The sequence below is a fragment of the Giraffa tippelskirchi genome, chromosome 2 (assembly GCF_054371585.1).
Source record: "Giraffa tippelskirchi isolate mGirTip1 chromosome 2, T2T-mGirTip1v1.2.pri, whole genome shotgun sequence".
Taxonomy (NCBI): Eukaryota; Metazoa; Chordata; class Mammalia; order Artiodactyla; family Giraffidae; genus Giraffa; species Giraffa tippelskirchi.
The window spans coordinates 36,507,960-36,533,343 of NC_137276.1; the positions used below are offsets into that span (position 1 = coordinate 36,507,960).

At 40.5% G+C, this 25,384-nt stretch overlaps 2 protein-coding genes across 3 annotated transcripts in view; one reads left to right on the forward strand and one right to left on the reverse strand.

The window, feature by feature from the left end:
- The window catches only part of BTAF1 (B-TFIID TATA-box binding protein associated factor 1), an 89,317-nt gene extending 83,156 nt beyond the window's left edge, over positions 1 to 6,161 (reverse strand). For both annotated transcript variants that reach the window (XM_081554484.1, XM_081554474.1), the window contains exon 1: positions 5,860 to 6,161. In XM_081554484.1, coding sequence (XP_081410610.1) covers positions 5,860 to 5,873 — 14 coding nt within the window. In that variant the 5' untranslated portion in view covers positions 5,874 to 6,161. The remainder of the gene's footprint in view (positions 1 to 5,859) is intronic.
- A 10,617-nt stretch (positions 6,162 to 16,778) lies between these two features.
- FGFBP3 (fibroblast growth factor binding protein 3) lies at positions 16,779 to 17,558 on the forward strand. Its single transcript, XM_081554931.1, has one exon. The coding sequence runs from the start codon at positions 16,779 to 16,781 to the stop codon at positions 17,556 to 17,558; it is 780 nt and encodes a 259-aa protein (XP_081411057.1).
- The last annotated feature ends 7,826 nt before the right edge of the window (positions 17,559 to 25,384 follow it).

Here is a 25,384-nt window from a genome sequence, read left to right on the forward strand (position 1 = left end):
TGAATTGCTATGTTATATCCTTGAAACTAATACAATATTGAAAATTAATTATACTTCAAATTAAAATAGAAAATGTGGTTAAAAAAACTGGCTGTTAGAAAAAGGAAAGTACATGGGGTTTGTAGAGGTTATGCTGGCAACTGTAATTTAACTTCTCTTCAGCTGTTTGTGTTATCATAATTCAAAAAGAATATAAAAAGAAATAATATGCATGCTAAACTATAAAAATGTCCTAGATTACTACTTCAACATCAATAAACAAATACACATTGCATTTCTGCTATCTGAGGATGGAAAAGCTATTTGAGGATGGAAAAAGAAAGTGTTTAAGGTATAACTTTTGCAATCTATTTCCAATCTCGGTATTCTCAGAATAAATTTAATCACTCTAAAAAAATTATGGAAGGTCAACGGACAGAATACGTCAGAGATGGCTTTGTAATTGTAACTAAAAGGGAACAATCAGTCAAGTTTGTCCATTTTGTCATGCATTTTTTACATTTACTACATGAGGCTTTTCTTTTCTGCATTACTTAGGGAATAAGAACATAAACATCTGGTATCAACACTGTGCTTAGTCCTAACATCATTAAGCAAGGAAGTTATGGTCAAAAGAAATGACTTTAAAGAAACTGCCTAGACTGATGTTTTAAAATGTATGCCTTCAAGTTCCTACTGTGGGTTATTTGAAACTATTTATGCTACAAGAAAGTAGATTAATTTGAAATACCACAAAGAACACTGAGAACAAATATGAAGAAGTGAAACAACAACGAAGCCAGATACAAGGGCAGGTGTATGCTAGCTATTTACATTCTCCCCACACCCCCAAGAGCAGGAATTCCATGAAAATGGGAAATCCATTTTTATTCTCTGCTGTAACTCCAGCACCTGGAACACAGAAAGCAGTTTCTAAATACTTGTTAAATGAGTGCTGAAAAGGACAGCCAAGGTGCGTTATTTCCTTCAGGACACTTTTTTCCCCCTAACCTCTGCCTCTTGTATGATTTTATCTTAAACATAAAAATCTAGATTTCTCAGGGAAAAAAGGTGTGTAGTGGATTAAAACTTCATTTGAAAGTGTACATTTTAAAATGGTTAAAATGGTGAATTCTGTTAGGTGTATAGTACTTTGAGAAACAGGCTAAAGAAACAAGGAGGAATTTAACCAAAGGGATTAAAATGGATACACTTATATAATGCTTCCTCTACCTTTCCTAGCTTTTGGTCCCCATTTTTAAAGTACAAAATATTTAATATATTACAATTTACAACAGTGTCTTCTGTCAATCTTATAATGGATAGAAATTATTAATAATGGAGGAATAGGCCTAGCAAACAAAAAACACCTGTGCTCTCCTACAGGTGAGATCATATTAGCATTTTCCCTGTCAAGAGCAAGGACCCCCACATCAAGAACTTCCCTTTACTGTGCAGAATAGGTCATTGAAACAATGTTTCTCTGAAGCATCAGCAGTGTTGGGAGAGAATTAACACAACAGAGAAAGTTCTGCTCACATATAGCAATTTGTTTCTTCCATAAGAGGGTATGTTCAGAATCTTTTCTGAACACAGCATCATTTTTAAACTGCCAAGATGTGTGTCACAGACTTAAAGTATGACTTCTAAAACAGTCAAGTCATAATTACTGTCTACATATTTTAGACATGACCTTTATAGTAGAGATCACTGATGGAAAATTCTCTAAATTACATTTTTACATTCTCTCTATATGATCAAGGAAAAACTGAATTCATAATAGCTAATCGATACATAACAACAACCAACTGTGGTATAAACAGGTAAAGGTATCAAAAACAATCTTTTAAAAAATCTGTATTAAGCCATGGAAGCCAACATTGTTACAGATTCACCCACCACCTTCTGTAATGAACATAACTTTTAATAATCCCTGTAACATTACCTTTACTGTTGGTGGCTCAACTCCAATTAGTGACAGATGATACAGGGAGAGAGGCTTATAAAACAACACAGTATCCAAAGATTTAATAATTATGATTTAAATTGCTTGCAAACAACACTGAAAGCCTGTAATATATACTAATTTATTTATTTATTTTTTGCTGAGGTTGATGTTATGAGAGCAAGTCAAGTAGCTAGTGAGTGAGTTTGGCTGACTTTCCTGCTGCTGCTAAGTCGCTTCAGTCGTGTCCGACTCTGTGCGACCCCATAGACGGCAGCCCACCAGGCTCTGCCGTCCCTGGGATTTTCCAGGCAAGAGTACTGGAGTGGGGTGCCATTGCCTTCTCCGGGCTGACTTTCCAGCATTCACTTATTAAGGGCAACATTGTTCTCTCACACGTGTATACTCTTTTACTAGGGGTCTAAAGGAATCATACATTTTTAGTAGTATTTCACTGCATTTTATGGAGAACTTCAAATGCTATCATTGTATTTGCAATTTTAGAGTCACAAAGTTTTGTGGAGTTTTTTGAGGGGTGGGGTGGGTGTTTGTGGCAAGATTTAACTCAGCCATAGGTGATCAAGAGTTGACCATACATTTCACCATTTGCTACATTCTTATAATTCAAAGTATTACATTAAAACTAAGCCTTTATAAAGCTAAGTGTGGGACTTCCCTGGTGGTCCAGCGGTTAAGAATCTGACCGCCAATACTGAGGACACGAGTTCCATCTTGGGTCTGGGAAGATTCCAGATGTCTTGGAGCCATCTAAGCACGTGGACCATAACAAGAGAAGCCACTGCAATAAGAAGCCTGCACACCACAACTAGAGAAAGACTGCTTGCAGCAACGAAGATCCAACACAGCCAAAAATAAAATAAATAATAATTTAAAAAAAACTAAGTAGGGTCTAAAAATTTTGATTACACAAAATGCAGTTACATTATCTCCAATTTGCATTACAAAAGAACATGCTATCACAGAATTGTACTAGACTATAAATTTATAAAACTAGTTCTGATGATATTTATCGTTTTTTAAATTACAATTCTGGTCAATATTCAAACTTATAATGAAAGCTTTTCTCTCTTAGGGAAATCCATAAAACTCAGAAACAGTTACTGAAAAACACCAGAAATATCTACAAGTTACAGAAAAATCATGACAGGAATTAAACAAGAAAACAATCACTCATTTTTTAAAAAGTGTTTTGAGCACCTATGAGAAAAGGCACTCTCCTGGGGAAAGAAAGAGTAAAGACATTCACTTCTCTCACAGAACTGATGTTAACTCAAGCAAAAAAGCGAACAATGAAACAATCACAAAGTATGATAAACATGACTGGCAAGACAATATCTCAACAGCTGAGATGAATTAATACCAGAGAAGGCTTCCCAAACAGTGACACATGTATAGGCTTAGGGTTTAGATCTAAAAACTAAGGTTGGAGGTAGGAGGAGAAGGTAGGAATTAATTAATGTTCCAGAGATTAAGGTAGGAATTAATGTTCTAGACTAGACTAGGAGGTGAAAAAGAACAAAGATTCAGAATGAAGAGGAAGAAAGAGAGAGATGCAAACAACTTGACAAGATGAAGCTTAAAAAGGTAAAGCAGGAACCAGATCACAATGATCTGGTTAAGATGCGTTTGTTACAAAATTTGTCCTTTATCTTAAGGCAACAGAAAACTTAAAGTTTTTAAACAGGAAAAAAAAAAGGCTACATTAAAATTAACGTTAGCAAACAATAATATAACTGAAGCAAAGAATAAATTAGAAAGAGACACCAATGGAGGCAGGAAGAGCAGAATGGCTGCTGCGACAGGTGTCTTGGATTAGAGATGATGGTGGAATGGAGTAGGACTGTGATAAATGGCCTGGAAAGAAAAGATTGGCCAGAGAAAGATTAGAAAGGTAGAACTGACAAGATTGGATCTGGGGACTGGCTAGACTGGGGGAAAGGAAGGGAGGGCAAAGTCAAATATTATTCCTGGATCTCTGGATCTGGCAATCTGAACTTAACATTTCCCTATTATTGGAAATATTTAAAGGTTATAAAAACATTACCATTTCTTTTCAGTCACACACTGATACAAACAGTGCAAAAAATATTTTAGATTTGATTCTCGCAAATGATTTTTATCTCTTCAACCATTTTCAATCTGTTCTACAATAAAATATTAAAATGAGTCTGTATGTATGTGTATGTGCTTATTCATGTCGGACTCTTCGTGACCCATGGACTGTAGTCTGTCAGGCACCTCTTATCCATGGGGATTCTGCAGGCAAGAATACTGGAGTGCGTTGCCATGCCCTCTTCCAGGGAATCTTCCCAACCCAGGGATCGAAACCAGGTCTCCCGCACTGTAAGCGGATTCTTTACTGTCTGAGCCACAAGGGAAACCCAAATGAGTCTGTATTTCACACCAAGAAGGGAAAGAAAATTTAGTTCGTAAACATGTGTGCTCAGTGCATGGAGAAAGTCAGTTTGAAATTAAAGTCTGTTATTCAAAGTGAATCCTCATATGAAAAAGTCAAGGACTGGTAGTATCCCTAAATCAGAAAGTGTCTCAAAAGTGTTTTCCCTGAACCTGTTATATTATCAAAATAAGCCCAGGTCTAGCTCTTTCATAACACCATGACAAGTTTTCTTTTTAAAGTAGAATTTAACAGAATTTTGGCAAGCTAAATTAAAAAAGATCTACAGAAAAAAAAAGAGCACACCCTTTGAAATCCAATGTCAAGAACAAAAAGCAGCTGCTTTGAAAACTCATTCATTTAGAAATGTAGGTGCCTTAAACTTCTGTAAATAGATTTGCATTAGTCATGCAGATTAGGTGCTCTTTAAACTTTCATTTTTTTCTCTATTTTATACATCACAAAATAAGAATTTCCTCACACTGAATGGAATCAAATAATCTATGAAATAAAAATTAGATGCCACCTACTACAGGTACTTTGCAACTCCTCACACTCAACTCTATTGGGTTTCTCCCACACTTTTTCATCAGTTATCTAGGGAATCTGTGAGGTAGGGGTTATCCTTTCGCTTGCAAAATAGGAATCTGTTCAATTAACTCTGAAAAATGAACAAAAACTATGTTTTCTGAACTGTCATGATTTTTCCCTTTCAATCTATATGGTAGAAGGACCCATTTCTCATAAAAACTAACAAACTTGGTGAACCCTTATGCCTGATATCGGAGGGGCTATCCCCAACTGACACATGTAAATGTCCACTAATGTCAAGGCTCTGACAAAATATACTCCCCACCCCAGTCTCTCATATTGGAGAAAAAGAAGACTTTCCTGCTACATCTATACAAAGAAATGTCTTGCTGGTCTCCCTATAGTTTCCTATACTTTCCTATCGAGGAGCCATCACTTTAAAATAATTTAAGATTCGTGATACATCTTTCACGCCTTGGTTAAAGAAGATGATACTAATACAATAATTTGCTGAAGATTACAAAGCTGACGACTGAATGTGTACTGCCAAACAAAAGGAAGAATTATACTATAATGTAAGAAAAATGTCCTCAGGAAAGAATATATCCCTAAAGCCGTAAACACAAATTTTAACATGATTAGATAACTGTAACTCAAAGTCTCCCCGACTTCGTCAGTTACTATCAAGTTTTTCCGTGAAATGGAGGTTAGCGATCGGCCTTAGAATACTAAGAAAAAGATTCTCCTAGAACTGAAAGAGGGAAGAGAAACCAGACAAGAGAAACATGGTGAGGAAAGAGAAAAACTAGCTCTAACGTGCCAAAAGGTCTATTCAGCGAGAAAAAGACATTCCTGAACTGACTTACGTGGAGTAACCCGAGTCCAAAGCCCCGCTGACTGAGGGGCTAACTGCGGAGTCTAGGTAGGAAGGCGCCCGAGCTCAGTGACAATGGGAACCTCCTGTTCGATCTGGAGGAATTAGACCCACCTGGAGACCGCCATGGCCAGACGCCGGCGGTTCGGAGCTCCCCGCGAGCGACGAGCCGCGCAGCCGAGGCGCTAGTTTCCAGAGAGCTGAGCGGCGCAGGCCCAGGCCGCGGAGCAGAGGGGAGCGGCCGGTGCGGCGCAGAACGTCCCGGCGCGGGCCCTCGGGCATCTGCCCTGCCGCCTACCCGAGCTCTTCCCCGCCGCGGCCCGGGAGCAGGGGGTCTCAGACAGCGGCAGAGGCGGCAGCGCTCCGACCCGCACGACTTCAAACCGGGTGCCCCCAGCCCCGCTCTTTGCTGACGCAGGCGTCGGCACGCCGGACTGAGCGTCAGCGCGCCGGAAGTGACGTCAGCTCACCGCGAGGTGCTCCGCTCTGCTGCTGAGCCGAAGGAGTACGAACCGCTGCGGCCTGGCGGCACGAGCTGCAAAAAGGGCTGTTTGTGCTCTTCCGGAGAGGGTCGTTAGTCTTCAAGGACTTAATTTTCAGAGAAGGAAAAAGATCGATCTAGCCGAGACTCTCGGAGTTCAAAACCTTTACTTCTAATTCTTCATCGCCCCGATTCTCATCTCACCAGACTGCTTCCAGAGAAAACAGAATCCACAGGTCCATAGGATGCTCTAGTCCAGATGGCGATCCCAGTGGGAGGGTGAAATCCACAAAGGTGTGCAACGGCAGTGAAGACACAGCTCAAATGTTTGCCATGTAACCGCCGTATGTTCTGCATAGGTATTGGAGGGAAGAACTTCTGCCAACCATTTTGCAAAGTGTGGTATCTTAATTGTTTAGGTTGTTGGTACCATCATTTTCTCAACTGTATTTGAAAACTGTCAGCCGTTTATTTGTGTCTTTTTTTGCTGTGTAGCTGTTCAGTCTCTTAATTTGTTAGGTTTTCAAACATTCTCTGTCACCTAGCGCATGCCCTTATCACCTTAAACTTGATTTTTATGACAGTAGTCAAAGTAATATTTCTCCAGCTTCTTCAGTTGAGCCCATCTTAAACGCCTCCAACAGATGAATTTTCAAGAAACACTGCTTTCATTGAGTCACTCCTCTGCTTATAAAACTTGTCCATTGGCTTGTCATTACCTGAAGAAGCTTTGCCTCAGCCCCTGAGTCTTTTTCATCCATAAAATAAGACTAATGAGAAGTACTATAGAAATAAAATGAGGTCATGCGGCTAGAAGAGCTTACAAGAGTTTATAAAATGTAAAGGGGAAAGAAATTTAAGAACCTATGTGCTAGACATTTGGCATGCATTATCTCATATAATTTGTAGGCTAATCCTGTAAAGTAAGTTTTAATCTTCACTTTATAGGTTAGAAAACTAAGCTCAGGAAGGTTAAGAAATTTGCCCAAAATTCAAGCTACTAATAAATACTGTTCATTCTTAAACAAATACTAATTTTGCCCCTGTTCTATGCCAAACACTCTGTAGGCACTATTTATACTATTAGACAAAAGCTGATGTTTAAATGCCTTCATATTTCACCAGCTCCTCCCACCTGCCTTCTCAGTTCATCTACCACCACTGAAACTAACAAGCAGATACATTTACTGATCATACACACTACATTAATTTATTCAGAGAAAATTAAGTACCTACCACATGCTAAACTCTATACTAGAGATTAGGGCTTCAAAAGAAACCAAAACAGATAAGGAGCCCACTGTAGTTGAACTTACATTCTAATGGAAGGAAAGAGAGTGAACAAGTAAATGAGAAAATATCATGTTTATATGCAATGTAAAACAGAATGACAGGATAGAGAGCATGATTAGAGACTCCAAACTGGGTAATTAGGGGAAAACCAAGGAGGAGCTTAATCTGAGGCCTGACTAACAGGAGGGAGTCAGCTATGTTAAAAGCTGGGGAGTCTTCCAAGTAGGGGATACACCTCAGGTAAAAACCTAAAAGAAGCTGGCTATCTTGGGGGACAAGATGGGAGAGGTAGAAAGGGACCATTGTAAGGAATTTGGATTTTCGTCTAGCAGTAGTAAGGTAGGAGATAGATAGGCTCCAGATTAGATATTTACAACTGGCTTCCTGTTTGCATTTCATGGGGTACGAAGAAGTGGGTTTCAGATTGAATACTTAAAACTAGCCTCTTGTTTACATTTCCTGAGACGAGATAGAGGGGCTCTAGTTGAGGAATTTACAATCAGCCTCCTCTTTGCCCTCCAAAATGGAAATAACAACAGAAACAGAGTAAATAACCAGTCTTTCTCTCTTGTAAATACCTTAAGGTAATAGTCATGGCAATAGTCAAGGTAATAATCATGGCAAAGACAGTTCAGTTCAGTCGCTCAGTTGTGTCCAACTCTGCAACCCCATGGACTGCAGCACGCCAGGCCTCCCTGTCCATCATCACCTCCCGGCGCTTGCTCAAACTCATGTCCATCGAGTTGGTGATACCATCCAACCATCTCATCCTCCATCATCCCCTTCTCCTCCTGCCTTCAATCTTTCCCAGCATCAGGATCTTTTCCAAGGAGTCAGTTCTTCACATCAAGTGGCCAAAGTACTGGAACTTTAGCTTCAGCAACAGTCCTTTCAATGAATATTCAGAACTGATTTCCTTTAGGATTGACTGGTTTGATCTTGCAGTCCAAGTGACTCTCAAGAGTCTTCTCCAACACCACAGTTCAAAAGCCTGAATTCTTCGCTGCTCGGCTTTCTTTATAGTCCCAACTCTCGCATCCACACATGACTAAGGGAAAAACCATAGCTTTGACTATATGGACCTTTGTCAGCAAAGTAATGTCTCTGCTTTTTAGTATGCTGTCTAAGTTAGTCATAGCTTTTCTCCGAAGGAGCAAGCGTCTTTTAATTTCATGGATGCAGTCACCATCTGCAGTGACACTTTCCATTGTTTCCCCATCTATTTGCCATGAAGTGATGGGACCGGATGCCATGATCTTAGTTTTCTGGACGTTGAGCTTTGAGCCAACTTTTTCACTCTCCTCTTTCGCTTTCATCAAGAGTCTCTTTAGTTCTTCTTCACTTTCTGCCATAAGGGTAGTGTCATCTGCATATCTGAGGTTATTGGCCAAGGTTTAAAGGAAATAATGAATATAAAGCATTTAACTAAGTGACTGTAACTTTAAGCACTCAAAAATGTTATTAACTCCATTGAGTAAACTTTTTGTTAACTAGGCAACCTTAAGCAAATGACTTAAATTCTATGTCTCAATTTCCTCAGCTGTGAAATGGGCATAAAAATAGTACTAATACACAACCTTTGGGGTTTCCCTGGTGGCTCAGTGGTAAAGAACCTGTATTCCAAGGTAGGAATTGCAGGTTTGATCCCTGGGTCGGGAAGATCCCCTGGAAAAGGAAATGGCAACCTACTCCAGTATTCTTGCCTGGGAAACCCATGGACAGAGGAGCCTGGTGGGCTAAAGTCCACAGGGTTGTGAAAGAGTGAGACATGACTTAGCGACGACTAAACAACAACAACACAACCTTTATCTGAGACCTTGGTTAAATGGTTTTCTGAATTTAGAATGTTTTAGATTTTGACAAGTAATCCAATGCATATACCCTGTCACACTCCCAAAAGCTTCTAGGGCAGCACCCAATAATCAAGTACATTTACAGTTCTGCAGCAAAATGTATGAATAGCCATACTAAGAGGACTAAATAAGAGACTCTGTTTAGCTGCATGGCATGGACTTTCCTGGTGGGCCAGTGGTTAAGACCCTGTGCTTCCACTGCAGAGGGCATGGGTTCCATGGGGAATTAAAATCTCGCATCTCGCATGCCATAAGGAACAGCCAAAACATAAATAAATAGAAAATATCTTTAAAAAACAACAACATAAATAAATAAGTAGCTGCATGGAAGTTAAGGTCAGGTTTTGCTCCCAAGTGAATTTTTTAAAAGTATCATGTTCGTCCGTTTTTCAATTCCAGAATTGTAAAGAATGGATCATGAACCTGTACTTTATAAAGTAGTTGTAAGGCTCAAATGAGTTGATACATGATACACTTAAAAAATACTAAGTGGTAAATAAATTTTAGCTTTTTTTTTTTTTTTTTAATCACCAGAAAGGTGGCTTCAAAGATCAATGGCAAAAGAACTATTAAATAAAGAATGTTGGACCATTGGCTCTCCATGTGGAGGGGAAAATCAAATCCCTACTTCATATCATATCTCCAAATAAATCTTAGATGGATTAAAGTTCTGAAATTGAAAGCACAACTTGGAAACTATTAGGAGGCTATGTTGAATATTTTTACCTCAGGGTAGAAAAGGATTTCTTAATGCACAAAAAATACTTAACATTCAGGAAAAAAAAAACATGAACTGACTAAACTGTAAAACTTGTATATTGCAAAAGAAAAGTATCCAAGGGAAAGGGGAAGAAGATTGGCTTTCCTTGAGTCTCTTTTAAGAGCAGGGAAAAACTTTCCCAGAAGCTGACAGCAAACATTGACAAAGTATACAGAATTGTGTCACACCTAAAACTAAACCAACCTCTGGCAATGGGGATGGAATTATCCTTAGACCATCCAGGAAATGAGAGTGGAGTCAGCTTCCTCTGAGATAACAGCTCTACTGGAAAGATAAGCTGGAAAGATGGCTCCTTTGCCACCAGGTGTCACACATCCAAAAAGAAGAAGGAAATGGAATGGTGCTTGTTTCAAGAAGGCAAAAAGCTTTCACCAATTCTTAAGAGAATGATATCTCATGACCAGAACTGTCTGATATGGCCACCATAACTTCAGGGAATTCTAGGAAGATAGGGGAATGATACTTCCATAAACTTTATACTTCTCATATGATCAAAGAGAACTTTGATATGAATATTAGAGTATAAAGTGTCCGGTTGTATTATTTAGACTATTATGTCAAAGTCATTAGATTTACGATACATTGTTGTCTCATGCTAAAAACAAAAATATATTTTAGATTAATAGGTTAAATTTTCAAAATAAAAATTTAATATAAAACACATAAATATTAAATTTTATGCATAAAATATCAAATGAAAGGTGATATGGATGAGAACTATGCCTTTCTATAGTCAGGTGAGAGAAGAGCAATTGTGAATGGAGGTGGAAAATGACAACCTACACAGCACCCCAACCACAGGCCTAGAGCCAGGACTATGCTTGAAATAAACATATGGAGGAAAGCACATATATGGAGGTTGAGGATCTTGAAATTTGAGTTTTAAAAATATCAACTTAGGTCTAAAAACTTCTTGAAAAGTTTTTGGTATTCTCAGGAGTACACACACTTCAGTTTAAAGATCACCACTCTAGGGAACACTCCCGTACACAAGATCTTGTTCACGGCAGCGTTATTTATTTAGAAAACCTGTGTTCTAAGTCGCTTCAGTCGTGTCCGACTCTTTGCAATCCTATGGACTGTAGCCCGCCAGGCTCCTCTGTCCATGGGATTCTCCAGGCAAGAATACTGGTTGCCATACCCTCCTCCCGGAGAAGGCAATGGCACCCCACTCCAGTACTCTTGCCTGGAAAATCCCATGGACGGAGGAGCCTGGTAGGCTACAGTCCATGGGGTCGCTAAGAGTCGGACACGACTGAGCGACTTCACTTTCACTTTTCACTTTCATGCATTGGAGAAGGAAATGGCAACCCGCTCCAGTATGCTTGCCTGGAGAATCCTAGGGACGGCGGAGCCTAGTGGGCTGCCGTCTATAGGGTCACACAGAGTCGGACACGACTGAAGCGATTTAGCAGCAGCAGCAGCAGCAGCAACATACCCTCCTCCAGGGGATCTTCCCAACTTAGGGCTCGAAACCTCATCTCTTATGTCTCCTGCACTGGCAAATGAGTTCTTTACCATGAGCGCCACCTGGGAAGCCCATATTTTGCAGAGTGGTATCCAAATCATTTGGAAAGCTAATCTGCTTTGAATGTCTCGTTAATTATCATCAGGCAATTGTTTTGACTTTTGAGGAACACATATGCTGCTTCCAAGAGTCTCCTCTGCTTCTTTTCTTTCTTCATCCTCCTAGTACAATCTATATATCTTGTCAAGAAAGATTTACAGTAAGCAGAGTCTGTTGCATAAAACTGTATTAATAATATTCATGGAAATGACCTAAATGTCCATCAGCAGAGTGATGGCTAAATTGCATGTGATATAGTTGTATGACTGGATACCAAGAACAGCAATTAGATAACCAGATCTGCATATACCAATATGGACAAAGCTTAAAACCATAAGCTGAATTTTAAAAAGCATCCTGCAGAACATTTACACTATCATATGATTTCTACAAATTCTAAAAACTATATTTACAAAGCTACACTGTTAGTATTTTCAAATTATGAATTATTTCCAACATACAGAAAAATACAGCGAATAAATCCCCGTATGTACTCACTGCTCAAGTTGAACAAATGTTAAGAAACTAAAGGTGTGACTGAGGTCTTTTACTCTTTTCTAATCACATTCCCCTCCCTACCTTCCCAGAAATGACTGTTACTGTAAAGTTTGTCTGTGTACTTCCTGCCCATGTTTTTGTAATTTTGCCACATATATGTGTATCCATTAATAATAAAAGTATAATTTATAAGCTTGCTTTCATTAATTAACATTGTTTCCAAGATCAATTGCATCATATAAAAACCCATGGCTTATTCATTTCTCCACTGATTGACATTTAGGTTTTTCCAATTTTTCATTATTATAAATGAAGATACAATAACTGTACTTAACATTAGTTTTACATACATGCATAGACAAGTATAAAATTTTTACAAGTGGATTGTAAGAATACACTCCAAACTTATGATAAAATGCTGATTACCCCTGGGTGGAATTAGAGTGGGGAGCAAAATGAAATTTGTGAAGGGTAACGGAAATGTAAGAATTACATGACCTTTGTTTCCTTTAAAAAATTATGTAACACAAATCTGAAAAGATACTAATATACGTTAATTTTAACTACAGGAATGATAGTTAATTTTAATGGTAATTTCAAAATAGTTTTATTTTCTATTTCTATTTTTTCCAACATTTATCATGGAATTTTTTTAAAAATATAGAAAAGTTGAAGAAAATTATGCAGTCAACACTCATATAACTACCACCTAGATTCTACAATTAATATTTTACTATATTTGCTTTATCATATAACTCTAATACTCATTTCTGTCTATTCATATCATCCATATTAATTTTTTATATGTTTGAAAATAAGTTGCAAATATAAGTATACTTCAACCTTAAACACTTCAGCATGGATATCAACAACTTGGGTTTAATAATTGTTTAGAGGCTTGGGGTTGTTCTTTGGGAAATTTTTCATACAATGAAATACACAAATCTTAAATATAACCCAAGCCTCTATCAAGATATAGTATATTGCCATAACCCCTAGAAGTTTTTTTTTTAATCCCTTCCTGGTCAATACAAGCCTCACTCATGCCCTAGAGGCAGCCCTGTTCTGATCTTTTCCCACCATTGATTAGTTTTGCTTGTTCTAGAAATTTATATAGATGCAGAACTTAAAATAGATATGGTGGCTCAGCAGGTAAAGAATCTGCCTGCCATTCGGGAGACCTGGCTTCTGATCCCTGGCTTGGGAAGATCCCCTGGAGAAGGCAAAAGCTACCCACTCCAGTATTCTGACCTGGAGAATTCCATGGACTGTGTAGTCCATGGGGTCACAAAGAGTTGGACACGACTGAGCAACTTTCACTTTTAATAGGGGCTCTTCTGTGTTTGGCTTCATTTGCTCAACATTATAGTTTTGAGATTAATCTGCTTAAAAATTCCTTTTGTGCATCAAAGGATACTATGCTGCTGCTGCTAAGTCACGTCAGTCATGTCCGACTCTGTGTGACCCCATAGATGGCAGCCCACTAGGCTCCCCCATCCCTGGGATTCTCCAGGCAAGAACACTTGAGTGGGTTGCCATTTCCTTCTCCAATGCATGAAAGTGAAAAGTGAAAGTGAAGTCGCTCAGTCGTGTCCGACTCTTAGCGACCCCATGGACTGCAGCCTACCAGGCTCCTCCGTCCATGGTATTCTCCAGGCAAGAGTACTGTGAACAGAGTGGAAATGCAAGCCACAAAACAACTTTTCATTGTAATTAGTGAAAAATGTCACAAGATGTCACTCTTGAGCTGAAAAATTATTCCTATTTGGTTCAGTAGCCAGTAACTATAAGTAATGCCAGAGCATCAGATAAAAGCCTGTATATAGTACTTTGCTTATACAAATAAGGTTTTCTGGGAAAGAGAAGGGTTACATCTGTGAAATGGATTAATAAGCTACTCTGTTTAAAAAATCTATATTAATATTTCTTAACTTCATTGGTACGAATTGTTTTTCAGTTTAAATTTAATTGGTGTAATCAAGACCTAACTAACTTTGCAGGTGATAGTAGTGAAATGCAAAGCTGAAATGTAAAGATCTTCGATCATTTATAAAGTCAGGTGGCTTCTGGCTTTAACACTAAATGATATGTGACATTGGGTAAGTCCTTTAATCTCTCTCATCTCACCAGAGTGGTAGAAATGTCCTTCCTTAGGTCAACATACACTATTGGATGTTTACTTTGTGCAAAAACATATTTAAATACCTTCTAATACTAAAATATTCTGATTTTTATAGTAGTAATAAAACCGCAACAGTTGAAATATAATACCAATGGGAGTTCATTAACAGAAAATACTATCCATAAGAAGACATTAGGAAGTATAATGAGACTTCTTGACCTCCCAAAGGAGTATTTTAGGAAAATACTTACTTTTATCAAACAATTATAGTCAGAGGTATAAACTCTTGAATTAAAAAATATCACATGTATTACTGAGAACAGTTTTAAAAAGATAGTGGAGTATCCTGAAATGTAGAAAAAAGTGCTTTGTTTAAATGTAAATATTTTTAAGATTCAAGAACATGTTAATTCTTAATATGTATACCTATGGCTGATTCATGTTGAGGTTTGACAGAAAACAACAAAATAGTATAAAGCAATTGTCCTTCAATTAAAAAAATCAATAAATTAAAAAAATAAAGATTGGAGAAAGAAAAAAAACATGTTAATTCTTAAAGATTAACCATTTGAATTGGTAATATTATCCTATAATAACAAATTTTTAAACTTCTAATTTCTGTAAGAAGTTAAGTTTGATTTATAATACCTAAAAATAATCAAAAGATAAATGCTCACCCCTGGGTGAAATGCTGGACAATATAATAAGTCAATAAACTAGGATTTACATTTTTATCAGTAGTAACAGTTATTAGGATTAATATTATTAGGACGAGAAAAATTATTTGAAATGGTGGGTGAAAATAAAGAACTCAGAATGACATAAAAATCAGAGTGTAAGTAGTGCACAGTTTAGGCTATTTACAGTTGTTTTTGCTTCATTTCATTTTATTTAACTCTTAAAACTCAGATCTTTCTGTTTTAACTTTCATTCCCAAATGATTAAATATGTAAAAGGAGAGGGGGTATAGTAGCTAATGGGTATGGGGTTGCTTTTTGTGGTCATAAAAATGTTCCAAAATTAACTGTAGTGATGTTGCACATATCTGTGAATATATTAAAAACCACTGAATTTTAAATGGGTGAAGTGTATAATAGGGCTTCCCTGGTGGCTCAGACAGTAAAGAATCTGCCTGCAATTTGGGAGACCTGGGTTTGTTCTCTGGATTGGGAAGATCTCCTGGAGGAGGGCATGGCAACCCTCTCTAGTATTCTTGCCTGGAGAATCCCCATGGACAGAGGAGCCTGGCAGGCTACAGTCCATGGGGTGGCAAAAAGTCGGACACGACTGACCGACTAAGCACAGCAAAATGGTAGATAAAGCTGTTATTAAAAGATGAAGGAAGCACTATTCAAACATTTTTTCTATTACTGAAAATATAATTATGAATGCCTATTTTTAAAAGAGCATTGAAAACAACTGATTTGGAGGGAAGGATAAATTGGAAGTATGGGATTAACAGATGCACACTACCGTATACGAAATAGATACACAACAAGGGTTTACTGTAGATCACAGGGAACTATATTCAATCTCTTGTAATAAACTATAATGGAAAAGAGTTTTTACAAGGAATATTGCTATATATGTATAACTGAGTTACTTTGCTGTACATCCGAAACTAACACAGTATTGTAAATCAGTGATAATTCAATTAAATACAGTTCAGGTAAGAAAAAATACGTAAGAGGAAAGAAAAGAATGACGTTAAAATTCGCGTGATTAAACACTGGGATCAAAAAAGATTTATATTTCATGTTATATCATCACTTCCATCATACGTGTGTGTGTGTGTGTGTGTGTGTGTGTGTGTGTGCGTGTGTGTGTGGCGCGGTGATGGGAAATCTCCCAGTGAAAGAGAAGTTTGGGAGGGGCGTAGTGGGGGAGGCCCCTTCTGTTCCATTGATAACACGTTCATTCACTGGGAGTCGGCTAAAACAGACTAATCCTTCACGCAGTAATTCGCTCTACCTTAATAAGGCCCTGCCACCTCTCCCAGAATTCGGTAAGTTCAAAGTGCAGTAAAAGTGCATTTTTCCAAAGAATAATTTGAAACAATTTTGTAGATAATTACTGGAGGGTGAAGAGAGCGGGTAGAGGAATGGGTGTAGGTGGTAATTACCAGGCGTCGCTTTGCTATAGTATTTGCACTGGGGAGATCACCTCAATGCGCAAATAGTTTCAAAAAGATTATTTAGACAGAAATTGGCTTTTTCTCAGGAAAACTTTTCAGAAGGGACTTTCGCAAGCTGCTACTGACCCCTGGAAACCAGCGCCCAGGGAGCCTGGGGAGGCAGGTTGGCAAATGCCTGTACTTTGTCAGTAGCCGTCTCTGCCTCTGTCCCCAGGACCAAAGGATGCTGCTCTTCTGGCCCCGCTACCGCTGAAGCGCCCAGGGGGTCCCTGGAGAGCCGACCTGAGCGCAGACACCACAAGCCATGAGTCCTCTGAGGTGGCGAGCGTCGCTCTCGCTTCTGCTGCTGCTGCTGCTGGGCGGCTGCCTCCTCGCAGCAGCCGGGAGAAAGCAGGGGGCGGCCGGCGTCGTGGCCGAGTTGGCCTCGGGCTCCGCAGGCGGCTCCTCCGGCCGCTTTGTCAGTTCCGAGCGGCACACGTGCAGCTGGCAGCTCCTGCCGCCCGCCCCAGGGCCCGAAGCCAGCATCGAGCTGGCGCTGCGCTGCCAAGGCCCGGACGGGGCGCGCCACCAGTGCGCCTACCGCGGAGAGCCCGGGCGCTGCGCTGTCTACGCCGCCCGCCGCTCGCACTACTGGAAGCAGGTGCTGGGCGGGCTGCGCAGGAAGCGGCGGCCCTGCCACGACCCCGCGCCGCTCAAGGCCCGCCTGTGCGCCGGCAAGAAGGGCCGTGGCGCGGAGCTGCGCCTGGTGACCCAGGCATTCCCAGTCGTCAGCCCCAAGGCGGCGGCGAGCTTACCCCGGGATCCCAAGCCCGGGGCCAGGAGCTGGGGGCAGCCCCGAGAGCCCGCGCTCGGCCCCGCGGCAGGGGCCCCGCCTCCCCCGAGCGCGCCGCCCAAAGGGAAGCCCTCTGAGCAGAAGCCCAAAGGGGGCCAGAGGAAGGCGGCCTGGGACCCAGACGAGGAGCGACCGCTGGGGACCGGGCCTGATCCCGACGGGCTGGACGAGAACGCGAAGCTCACGGACACCTACTGTGCTGAGAAGTGGCACTCTCTCTGCAACTTCTTTGTCAATTTCTGGAATGGCTGAGGATGCGGGCCTGGGGAAGCCCGGGAAAGAGGGATAGGGGACGGGTGAGGGGGGTCTATGCCAGCCGGGGAGGGAAAACTAAGGGCATCCTAGGCCAGGAGATGCAGGAGAGTGGGGAAGAGTCCCGGTTCTAGAAGGGGACTGGGGGGTAGAGTGGGGCGGGGGGCGGGGGGGCTTGGGATGGGAGTGTAAAGGGTATGGACAGTCCCTGAGACAGCAGAGAAGTTAAAAATTGAGTCGAGCCTGATTAAGAGCAGAAAAAACAATGGAAACAGACAAAGTAGGCATACCTTAAATGTGCAAAAACTGTAGACTGGGGAGAGAGATGGGTACAGAGGGAGGCTGAAAAAAGGAAGTGGGAAAAAGTGACTAAAATGATGTGACTCCTGTGGGAAGCAGGATACAATGTACACTATTTAACACATTTATATTACAATTGATAACCTGAGCCAGACTAAATTTTCAGTGTCTTCTCATCTACTCGACTGACAAGATTAACAACTTTTTTCTTTTTAGGAATTAGTATGAACTTGGGTGCTGTCTCCAGTCATAGATGATCCCGATAGGGATCAAAGCCAATGGGAACTCAAAATTGACTCCAGTGAAAAGATTTTCCAGATGATTTGCCTCTGAATTCTTTTAGAAGTATTGCTTTTAAACAGTGATGCCTGGTATTCTGAAACTTTCCCATTAACCTTCCAAATTCAGAAGTGAATTATAGAAGTTGGTTTTAAAAAACAATTCTCTTTGTATTTGATTGTGTTTTTAAAGACAGCTAAAATGTAAGCACACATCTCAAAATGGAAGTCATATCTCTGTTTCATGTAATTAATTGTTAACATATTCCATTTTAAATAAGATGTAATAATAGACTTTTCACATGTTAGGTGCTCAATAAAAACTGTATGGATTTAAAGAACTGGCAGGACAATGGAAATTTTGATTGCATTTGATCTAGTTCTGACTATACCTTGAAGTTAAGTTCCTAAAAATATCTTGAATTGCTGGGGGAAGGCAAGAATTAAGAAGTCTGCATAAGGGAAAAATCACAAACTGGCAAACCTGGGCCTTATCATTCCTCTGTTTGCCCTGCATGTAGTTACCTCATTTTTCTGTTCTTCCTCCCAATTGGGATTTGTTGCCAGCATTGAAAATTAAATAATTTCATGTAAAAAGCCAGATGTTTGAATTCTCTTGTAAAATTAGATCTAACAACATTCAACACACCTTTCTACATGGCAACATGATGCTGAAGTTGGCTGCCCTCTTTAGATTAGATATATTTTCCTTCAGATTTATTTATTTCATTACTTTTGGCTGTGGTGGATCTTCGTTGCTGCCCACAAGCTTTCTCTAGTTGTGTCTAGCAGGGGCTACTTTTCATTGTAGTTCAAGGGCTTCTTACTGTGGTGGCTTCTCTTGTTGCAGAGCAGGGGCTCTAGGGTGCACGAGTGTGGGCTTCAGTAGTTGCTGCAAGTGGGCTCAATAGTTTCGGCTCCCAGGCTCTAGAACAAGGTCTCAGTAGTTGTGGTGCCCAGGCTTAGCTGCTCTGCAGCATGTGGGATCTTTCCAGACCAATGATCAAACCCGGTGTCCCTTGCATTGCAAGATGGATTCTTAACCACTGGACCACCAGGGAAGCCCCTATATGTATTTTCCTGAGTTTTTCCACTGCTCCTGCATATCTTTTCAGTCGACTTTATTCATTTATATTATAGGGCTCAACCTCTGAGACTTTTGAGCCACCACCAGATAGAAGGGTTTTTAGCTGACCTGTTCTTCTCACCTCCTATCCTTTAAAACAATCGTAAATGCAACAATCTGACAGATACTGAACATCTCCTGAACCTCTTCCTCCTTGAACAGCCCCTAAAAAAATGTAAACTTTTACCTGTTCTGTACATTCTTCACACAATTGGCAAAACATTGAGATTGATGAGATGTCTTTCAATGACAACCACTTGAAAGGAGATGAGAACGTTTTTGCTTTTGGAGGCTTGGGGACCACAGCTGCCCTCCCAACTCCATGGCTCTCTTACAACTTCAAAGAGCAGTTCTCCTTACTTCCTGCCAGATGCTTATGGGCTGCAGAGCTTTGATGAACTTATCCCAAGTTTGTCCCTCCTGTGACCTCTGGCTCACCACAGTCACACTCTTCCCCATTTCAATTGTTAAAAACAGGCTCCAAAGCCCTCCTCTCCCTTTTGTAAAGCAAGACAGCTGCTTCAGCTATATTAAAATTATTCAGTGGTCATTATATACAGAAAACAGCAGGAACTAAGATAATGTAAAGTGCCACTAATAATGACTAGCCAAGGCAAAATACCCTGGGCTTCCCTGGTGGCTCAGATGGTAAAGAATCTGCCTGCAGTGCAGGAGACTTGGGTTCAATCTCTGGATTGGGAAGATCCCCTGGAGAAGGAAATGGCAACCCACTCCAGTATTCTTGCCTGGAGAATCCCATGGACAGAGTAGCCTGGGGGTTGCAAAGAGTTGGACACAATTAAGTGACTAACACACACACACAAGGTAAAATACCTAAGAATAAACTCAGTGAAAAAATATGCAAGAGCTACATGTAGAACACAGAAATACACTTGAGGGCAGAACAGAAAGACCTGAGTAAATTAAAACATATATGGATTGTGATTATGACTATTATTAAAGAAGGCTTAATATTCAAAAATGTCAACTAATCTGCACATTTAAACACGATAACAACAAAATACCCAAAGGATTTTGTGATGTGAGAACTAGGGAGACTGATTCTAAAGTTCCAAAGGAAAACCAAAATGAATTTGGGGACTGGATGGGTGCAAGATTGTATGTTTCAGAGAGGAAGAGAAAAAAAGAATGTTTTCATTAAGGGCACAACTTGAAATGGCTAAATACAGAATCTCCCAAAGGACTGTCAGCAGCACAGTGCAGAACAATGTAAATGACGTGAGGGGACTGTTTCTAGGTAACCACAGGGACTCTCCATAAAAGGCCAGAAACTTCCAACCAGCACTCAGTTGACAGTTGCCGCCTTTGAGCTGGGTGGTCACGTGATCGTGGCGGGGCTGAGGACCCTAAACCTTTGATCCGTATGTTCTTTTGTTTCCACGCATAGCGATCACAATGAGGACGATTCTTCTCCACACAGAGATGGGGAGAGGGCCCTTAGGCATTGATTTTAAGATGTAGGTAGAGAGGTTGAAGGGAAGAAGACTAGTGTGGGATCCCCAGAAGGGTGAGAGGTCACAGTTTACATTTAATCAAGTGTCAGTACTCCTTGGGAGTGTCACAGGATGAAATATTTTCCAGCATTTAGAGGCAGCTCTTTACCCTCTCTCTTTTCTCCCTTCTGATTATTGCTCAAGGCTTGGGAGGGCTCTCAACTACATTTAAAAAGGCAAAGCAAAAGAACACACAATGCTACAGAACACACACACACACACACAAAGGATTGGAGTACTTTAAAAACTGACTGCTGGCAGTGTGCCCCAGAGGAGGAAGCTGGTTAGGACTGTCACATCTTTTATTCCTGCGCTCACACCAACAGTCTCCAACAGGTGGGTAGGCAACCAGCTTCTTAGATGGCTTTGGATATTCCTGCAAAACCCTGTTAAAATCCACAACATAACCCCTCAGTAAAATCTGGAGGGTGAAATCACTTTGAGTAACTGTGAATGGCTGGCGCCTACACTGTTATAAAAACTCTGAGTGAGTCACTGAGAATGAAGGAGGACCTCAGTGCAAGATGACAGCATGCTTGCCTGAAAGCAGGTGGGCTGGCTTGGGAAGGCTGGGGGCAGACCGAAGTTGGGAGAGCTGAAGTTATTTGCAGGAGGGATACTTAGCCTCATGGGACCAGCTGGTAGCATGTAAGAGGGCAGGGGCTGGAAGCGGCCAGCAGGGGCATTGGACTGCAGCCTCAAAATCTGGCTACTGTTTAAAGGTAAATTTGTTCAAAATAGTAGAGGAGACTTTCTCTTTTAATAGTCATTAAGTTTCATTTGCCATTTAAATAATAACTATAGTTTAATGTCAATGATCTTCTTGAATTTTGAAAATAACTTAGACATTACCATTTAGATAGGCTGCCGCTGCTAAGTCACTTCAATCGTGTCCGACTCTGTGCGACCCCATAGGTGGCAGCCCACCAGGCTCCTCCGTCCCTGGGATTCTCCAGGCAAGAATACTGGAGTGGGTTGCCATTTCCAGGACTGGTGTGTTATTTTGATAATGAATGCTGGTTCACAAATTCTGTATCAATAGCATAAAAGTTTCTTTGTTTATCATTCTATTGTTTTACCTCAAAGTTTGCCATTAGATCCTAATTGAAATTTATAGTCTTTCCTGGTCCTTGTTAAATACTGAAAGTGAGAGCTCAGATCTAAGAGTGAAAAGGGTTAATGAGTTTGTGAACTTGTGTTGGTGGCCTGTTCCCAAGTCTGAACCCTGCATGTGTTGGGGAACAATGGTTGCCTATTAACCTCCCAGGTGGAACAGCTGGTGGGGATCAAAGGCACCCTGCACTGTGTGGTTTTGCTCAAACTGACTTCCCACTTAACCCCCAGGAAAAGGGCCCTGCTAGGTCCCCAGGGAGCGGTGGGCTGTGCTAAACCCAGAAGCACATCTGAAGGAAGGTCTGTCCCACTAGAGTTTCTTTGGAAATGTGCCAGCGGAGGCTACGGGAGTAAGAAATTGGTTCTCAGAGCTGTGAAAACAGGGATGGGAATACGAGGATTATTTAGGCAGAGACATCACACCAAGTAGCATTTCCTGCTTTAGGTCCTCCTCCAACATTTGCAGAGTCTGGAGCAAGAATTCCAGTGGAGGGAAGTCCACTTACTCTATGTCTGAATAGTAAATAATCATGATGCAAGCTAGTAAATATAGTCTATCCTCCTGTCTCAACTATACCTTTGAACAACAAAAATTTAAATATATACATGTGAAAACTATAACTTTTATATGATTGAAAGTTGGTAAATATCAAAGAAAATGAATTCACATATATGTGGGACTTTCCTGGTGGTCCAGTGGTTAAGACTCTGTGCTTCCACTGCAGGGACACAGGTTCGATTCCTGACTGGGGAACTAAGATTTTCACATGATGAATAGCAGGGCTAAAACAAAACAAAACAAAACAAAAAGGTACTTCCTTGGTGGTCCACTGGTTAAGACTCTGTGCTTCCAATGCAAGAGGTGCCGGTTCAATCCCTGGTTGGGGAACTAAGATCCTACATGCCATGCCAAGAAAATATTTTTTTTTAATTAAGTTTAAAAAATGTAACGCAAGGAACATCTTCATGCTGGAAAGATGTGTCATTTTCAAGGATCCTTACCACCACCACCCCCAACAAAAGTTCCAAAGGTCTCCTCTTTTTCATCTAGCTTGCTGATTTCACCGATGCAATCTTCTTTATCAGGTAATAGTCCAAAATAGCATCTGAGGTTTTGATTTGTGATTTAAAAGGGATAATTCTTTTAAATTTTTAATTGCTTTGATTAGTCATTACTTCTCCACTTAGTAGTTAAATATTCATTAAAGAATGTATATATATTTTTTCACATTCTGTATGGTCTTAGCCTACAGTTTAGGGTTTAAAAAAATAAACAGATCTCTCTGAAAATGTTCTATTTCCTTTTTTCCTTCAGTTTTTTTCCTGCTATGAGTTCCACTTGGATATTTTCTTTACTAGTAATCCATTCTCAGTGATCTAAGGGATTAAAAAGTAAAGTGTAATATGGATAAACAACAAGGTCCTACTGTAGAGCATATGGAACCATGGTCAAGATCCACAGTGCATTCTTGGGCACAGTGCTCAAACTTTAAACTCCAGAAATATTCCAGGGAGGTTGAAAATAATAACAATTGTATAACATAATTACTGTAAAAAGAAAAAGCAAACACAAAACATGAAATTTTACTGGATTTTGGATTTTTTAAAAACTTAGTTAAAAGGTATTTTGTGAACAATTGAGAAATTTTAAATATGGCCTCTATTTTAAGTAGCATTACTTAAACAGAGTTAATTATCTTAGGTGTGGTAACAGTGTTGTGGTTATGAAGAAAAACGTCCTTATGTCAATTCCTGCATGTGAATTATTTCAGGGCAAAATGTTAGATCTGAAATTGTAAGTAATTCAGGAGAAAGAAACCTCTCTGCAGATATATGATAAAGCTAATGGCAAAATGCTAACAAATGGTGAATGCAGATGAAGGGTAGAGAAACGTCCATTTGTCTTGTTGTATTACATTTTCACCTTTTGTAACCCTAACCCTAATCTAGCCCCATGATTATCTTAAAATGTTTTCTAAATTATTTGAATTGCAGTAAGAAAATGTGGTCCTGAGGAATATAACTACCTACGGTGATTAAATGATGAGAGTGGGGGGGGAAGAAGGCAACACTAAAAGAGCCACGAGTATATCTAGAGGAAAATAAATCTGGCAAACCAAAGTACCGCGCATGGTCCTTGGGAGCGAGGGATGCTCCGCACCCCGGGTGACGTAATGTGCGTGTCTGGCGATGCTCCGCGCGCCTGGGAATGCTCCACCGCAGGCGCGCACAGGGTTAACTGCAGGCCGAGGGGCCCGTGCATCCTATGCCCGCCCACATTCCGCCACTGAATGGAGGCGGTGGTCTGATTCCGGTGGGGTGATGTCGCCGCTCCGCATCCAACCTTCCCACTGGCCAGGCCCCCAGCCCCTCCCGGGGCCGACCCTGCGCTCCGCAGTCACGTTATCTTCACCACCATTCACGCGGCCCGACGGGGGTTACAAAGCGGTACATTAAGAAGTCTAAGGACGTCGTCGCAGAATCTAGAAATGCTTGGCTAGAGACCTGTAGACAATTACCGGGGTTCTGAAGGCCCCCCGTCGTCGACCAGCCTAGTAATCTAACCCTTTCCGTGATGTGACAGGGGGTCCTGTGTTGGCAGATCTGTTTCTTTGTCTGAATTTTGGAAAGAAAGCTTGGTACAATTTGAGAAATGTGTGTGTGCGCGCGCCCTTTCATTAAGTCCCTATGAACCAAAAAGAGACCTTTCCCGATTTGCCCTTATCTAACTTTATAAAGCACATCTCATAAAATATAATCTTTAAAAAAAAAAAACGGTTTTTAAGTCTAGAGAGACCTAGATGAAAATAATATATTATGTTCATATATCGTGCTCCACCAAATCTAATAATTTATTACTCTTCTTGTAATAACCGTATTTTTGATACCTTCAGCTGGTAATATTTCCTAAAATATTTTATAGAATATATAAAACATAAAATAACGTGAATGCTTCATTTTTATCACCTATCCAACAACCACGAAAATTAGAGAAAGTGTGATTAAGTGGGCAATACAAACTGACATTTATTATCACTAGAGAAAGTCAACTGGCATGTACAGAATGAGTGAATGAAAATTAATTCACTCCTTCAACTAGTACTTAGAGAACCCACAATGCCCCAGGCTCTGGCAATTCAAGAGTGTGGGACACCCTTGCCCTTCAGAATATGTCTTGTCCTTCAGAATCTCCCAGTATTCCTGAGGAAGAGCACTGAGTGAGGGGGCCAGAATTATTAAAGGGTTAAGTACCAGGTGCTGTAGGAGCCTATGGGAGGACATACAACTGGGTCAGGGTCATGGATGTGTGTGGAGGTGACAGAAAGGGGTAATCAGTGAAGGCTCCCTGGAGGAAGAAATACTGAGCTGAAATCTGAAGAATGAAGTTGGGCCTGTGGTTCCCTAACTTTGTAGACATTAGAATCACGTGGGGAGGGACCTCCCTGGTGGTCCAGAGGCTGACTTCAGGCTCCCAACGCAGGGGGCCAGGTTCCA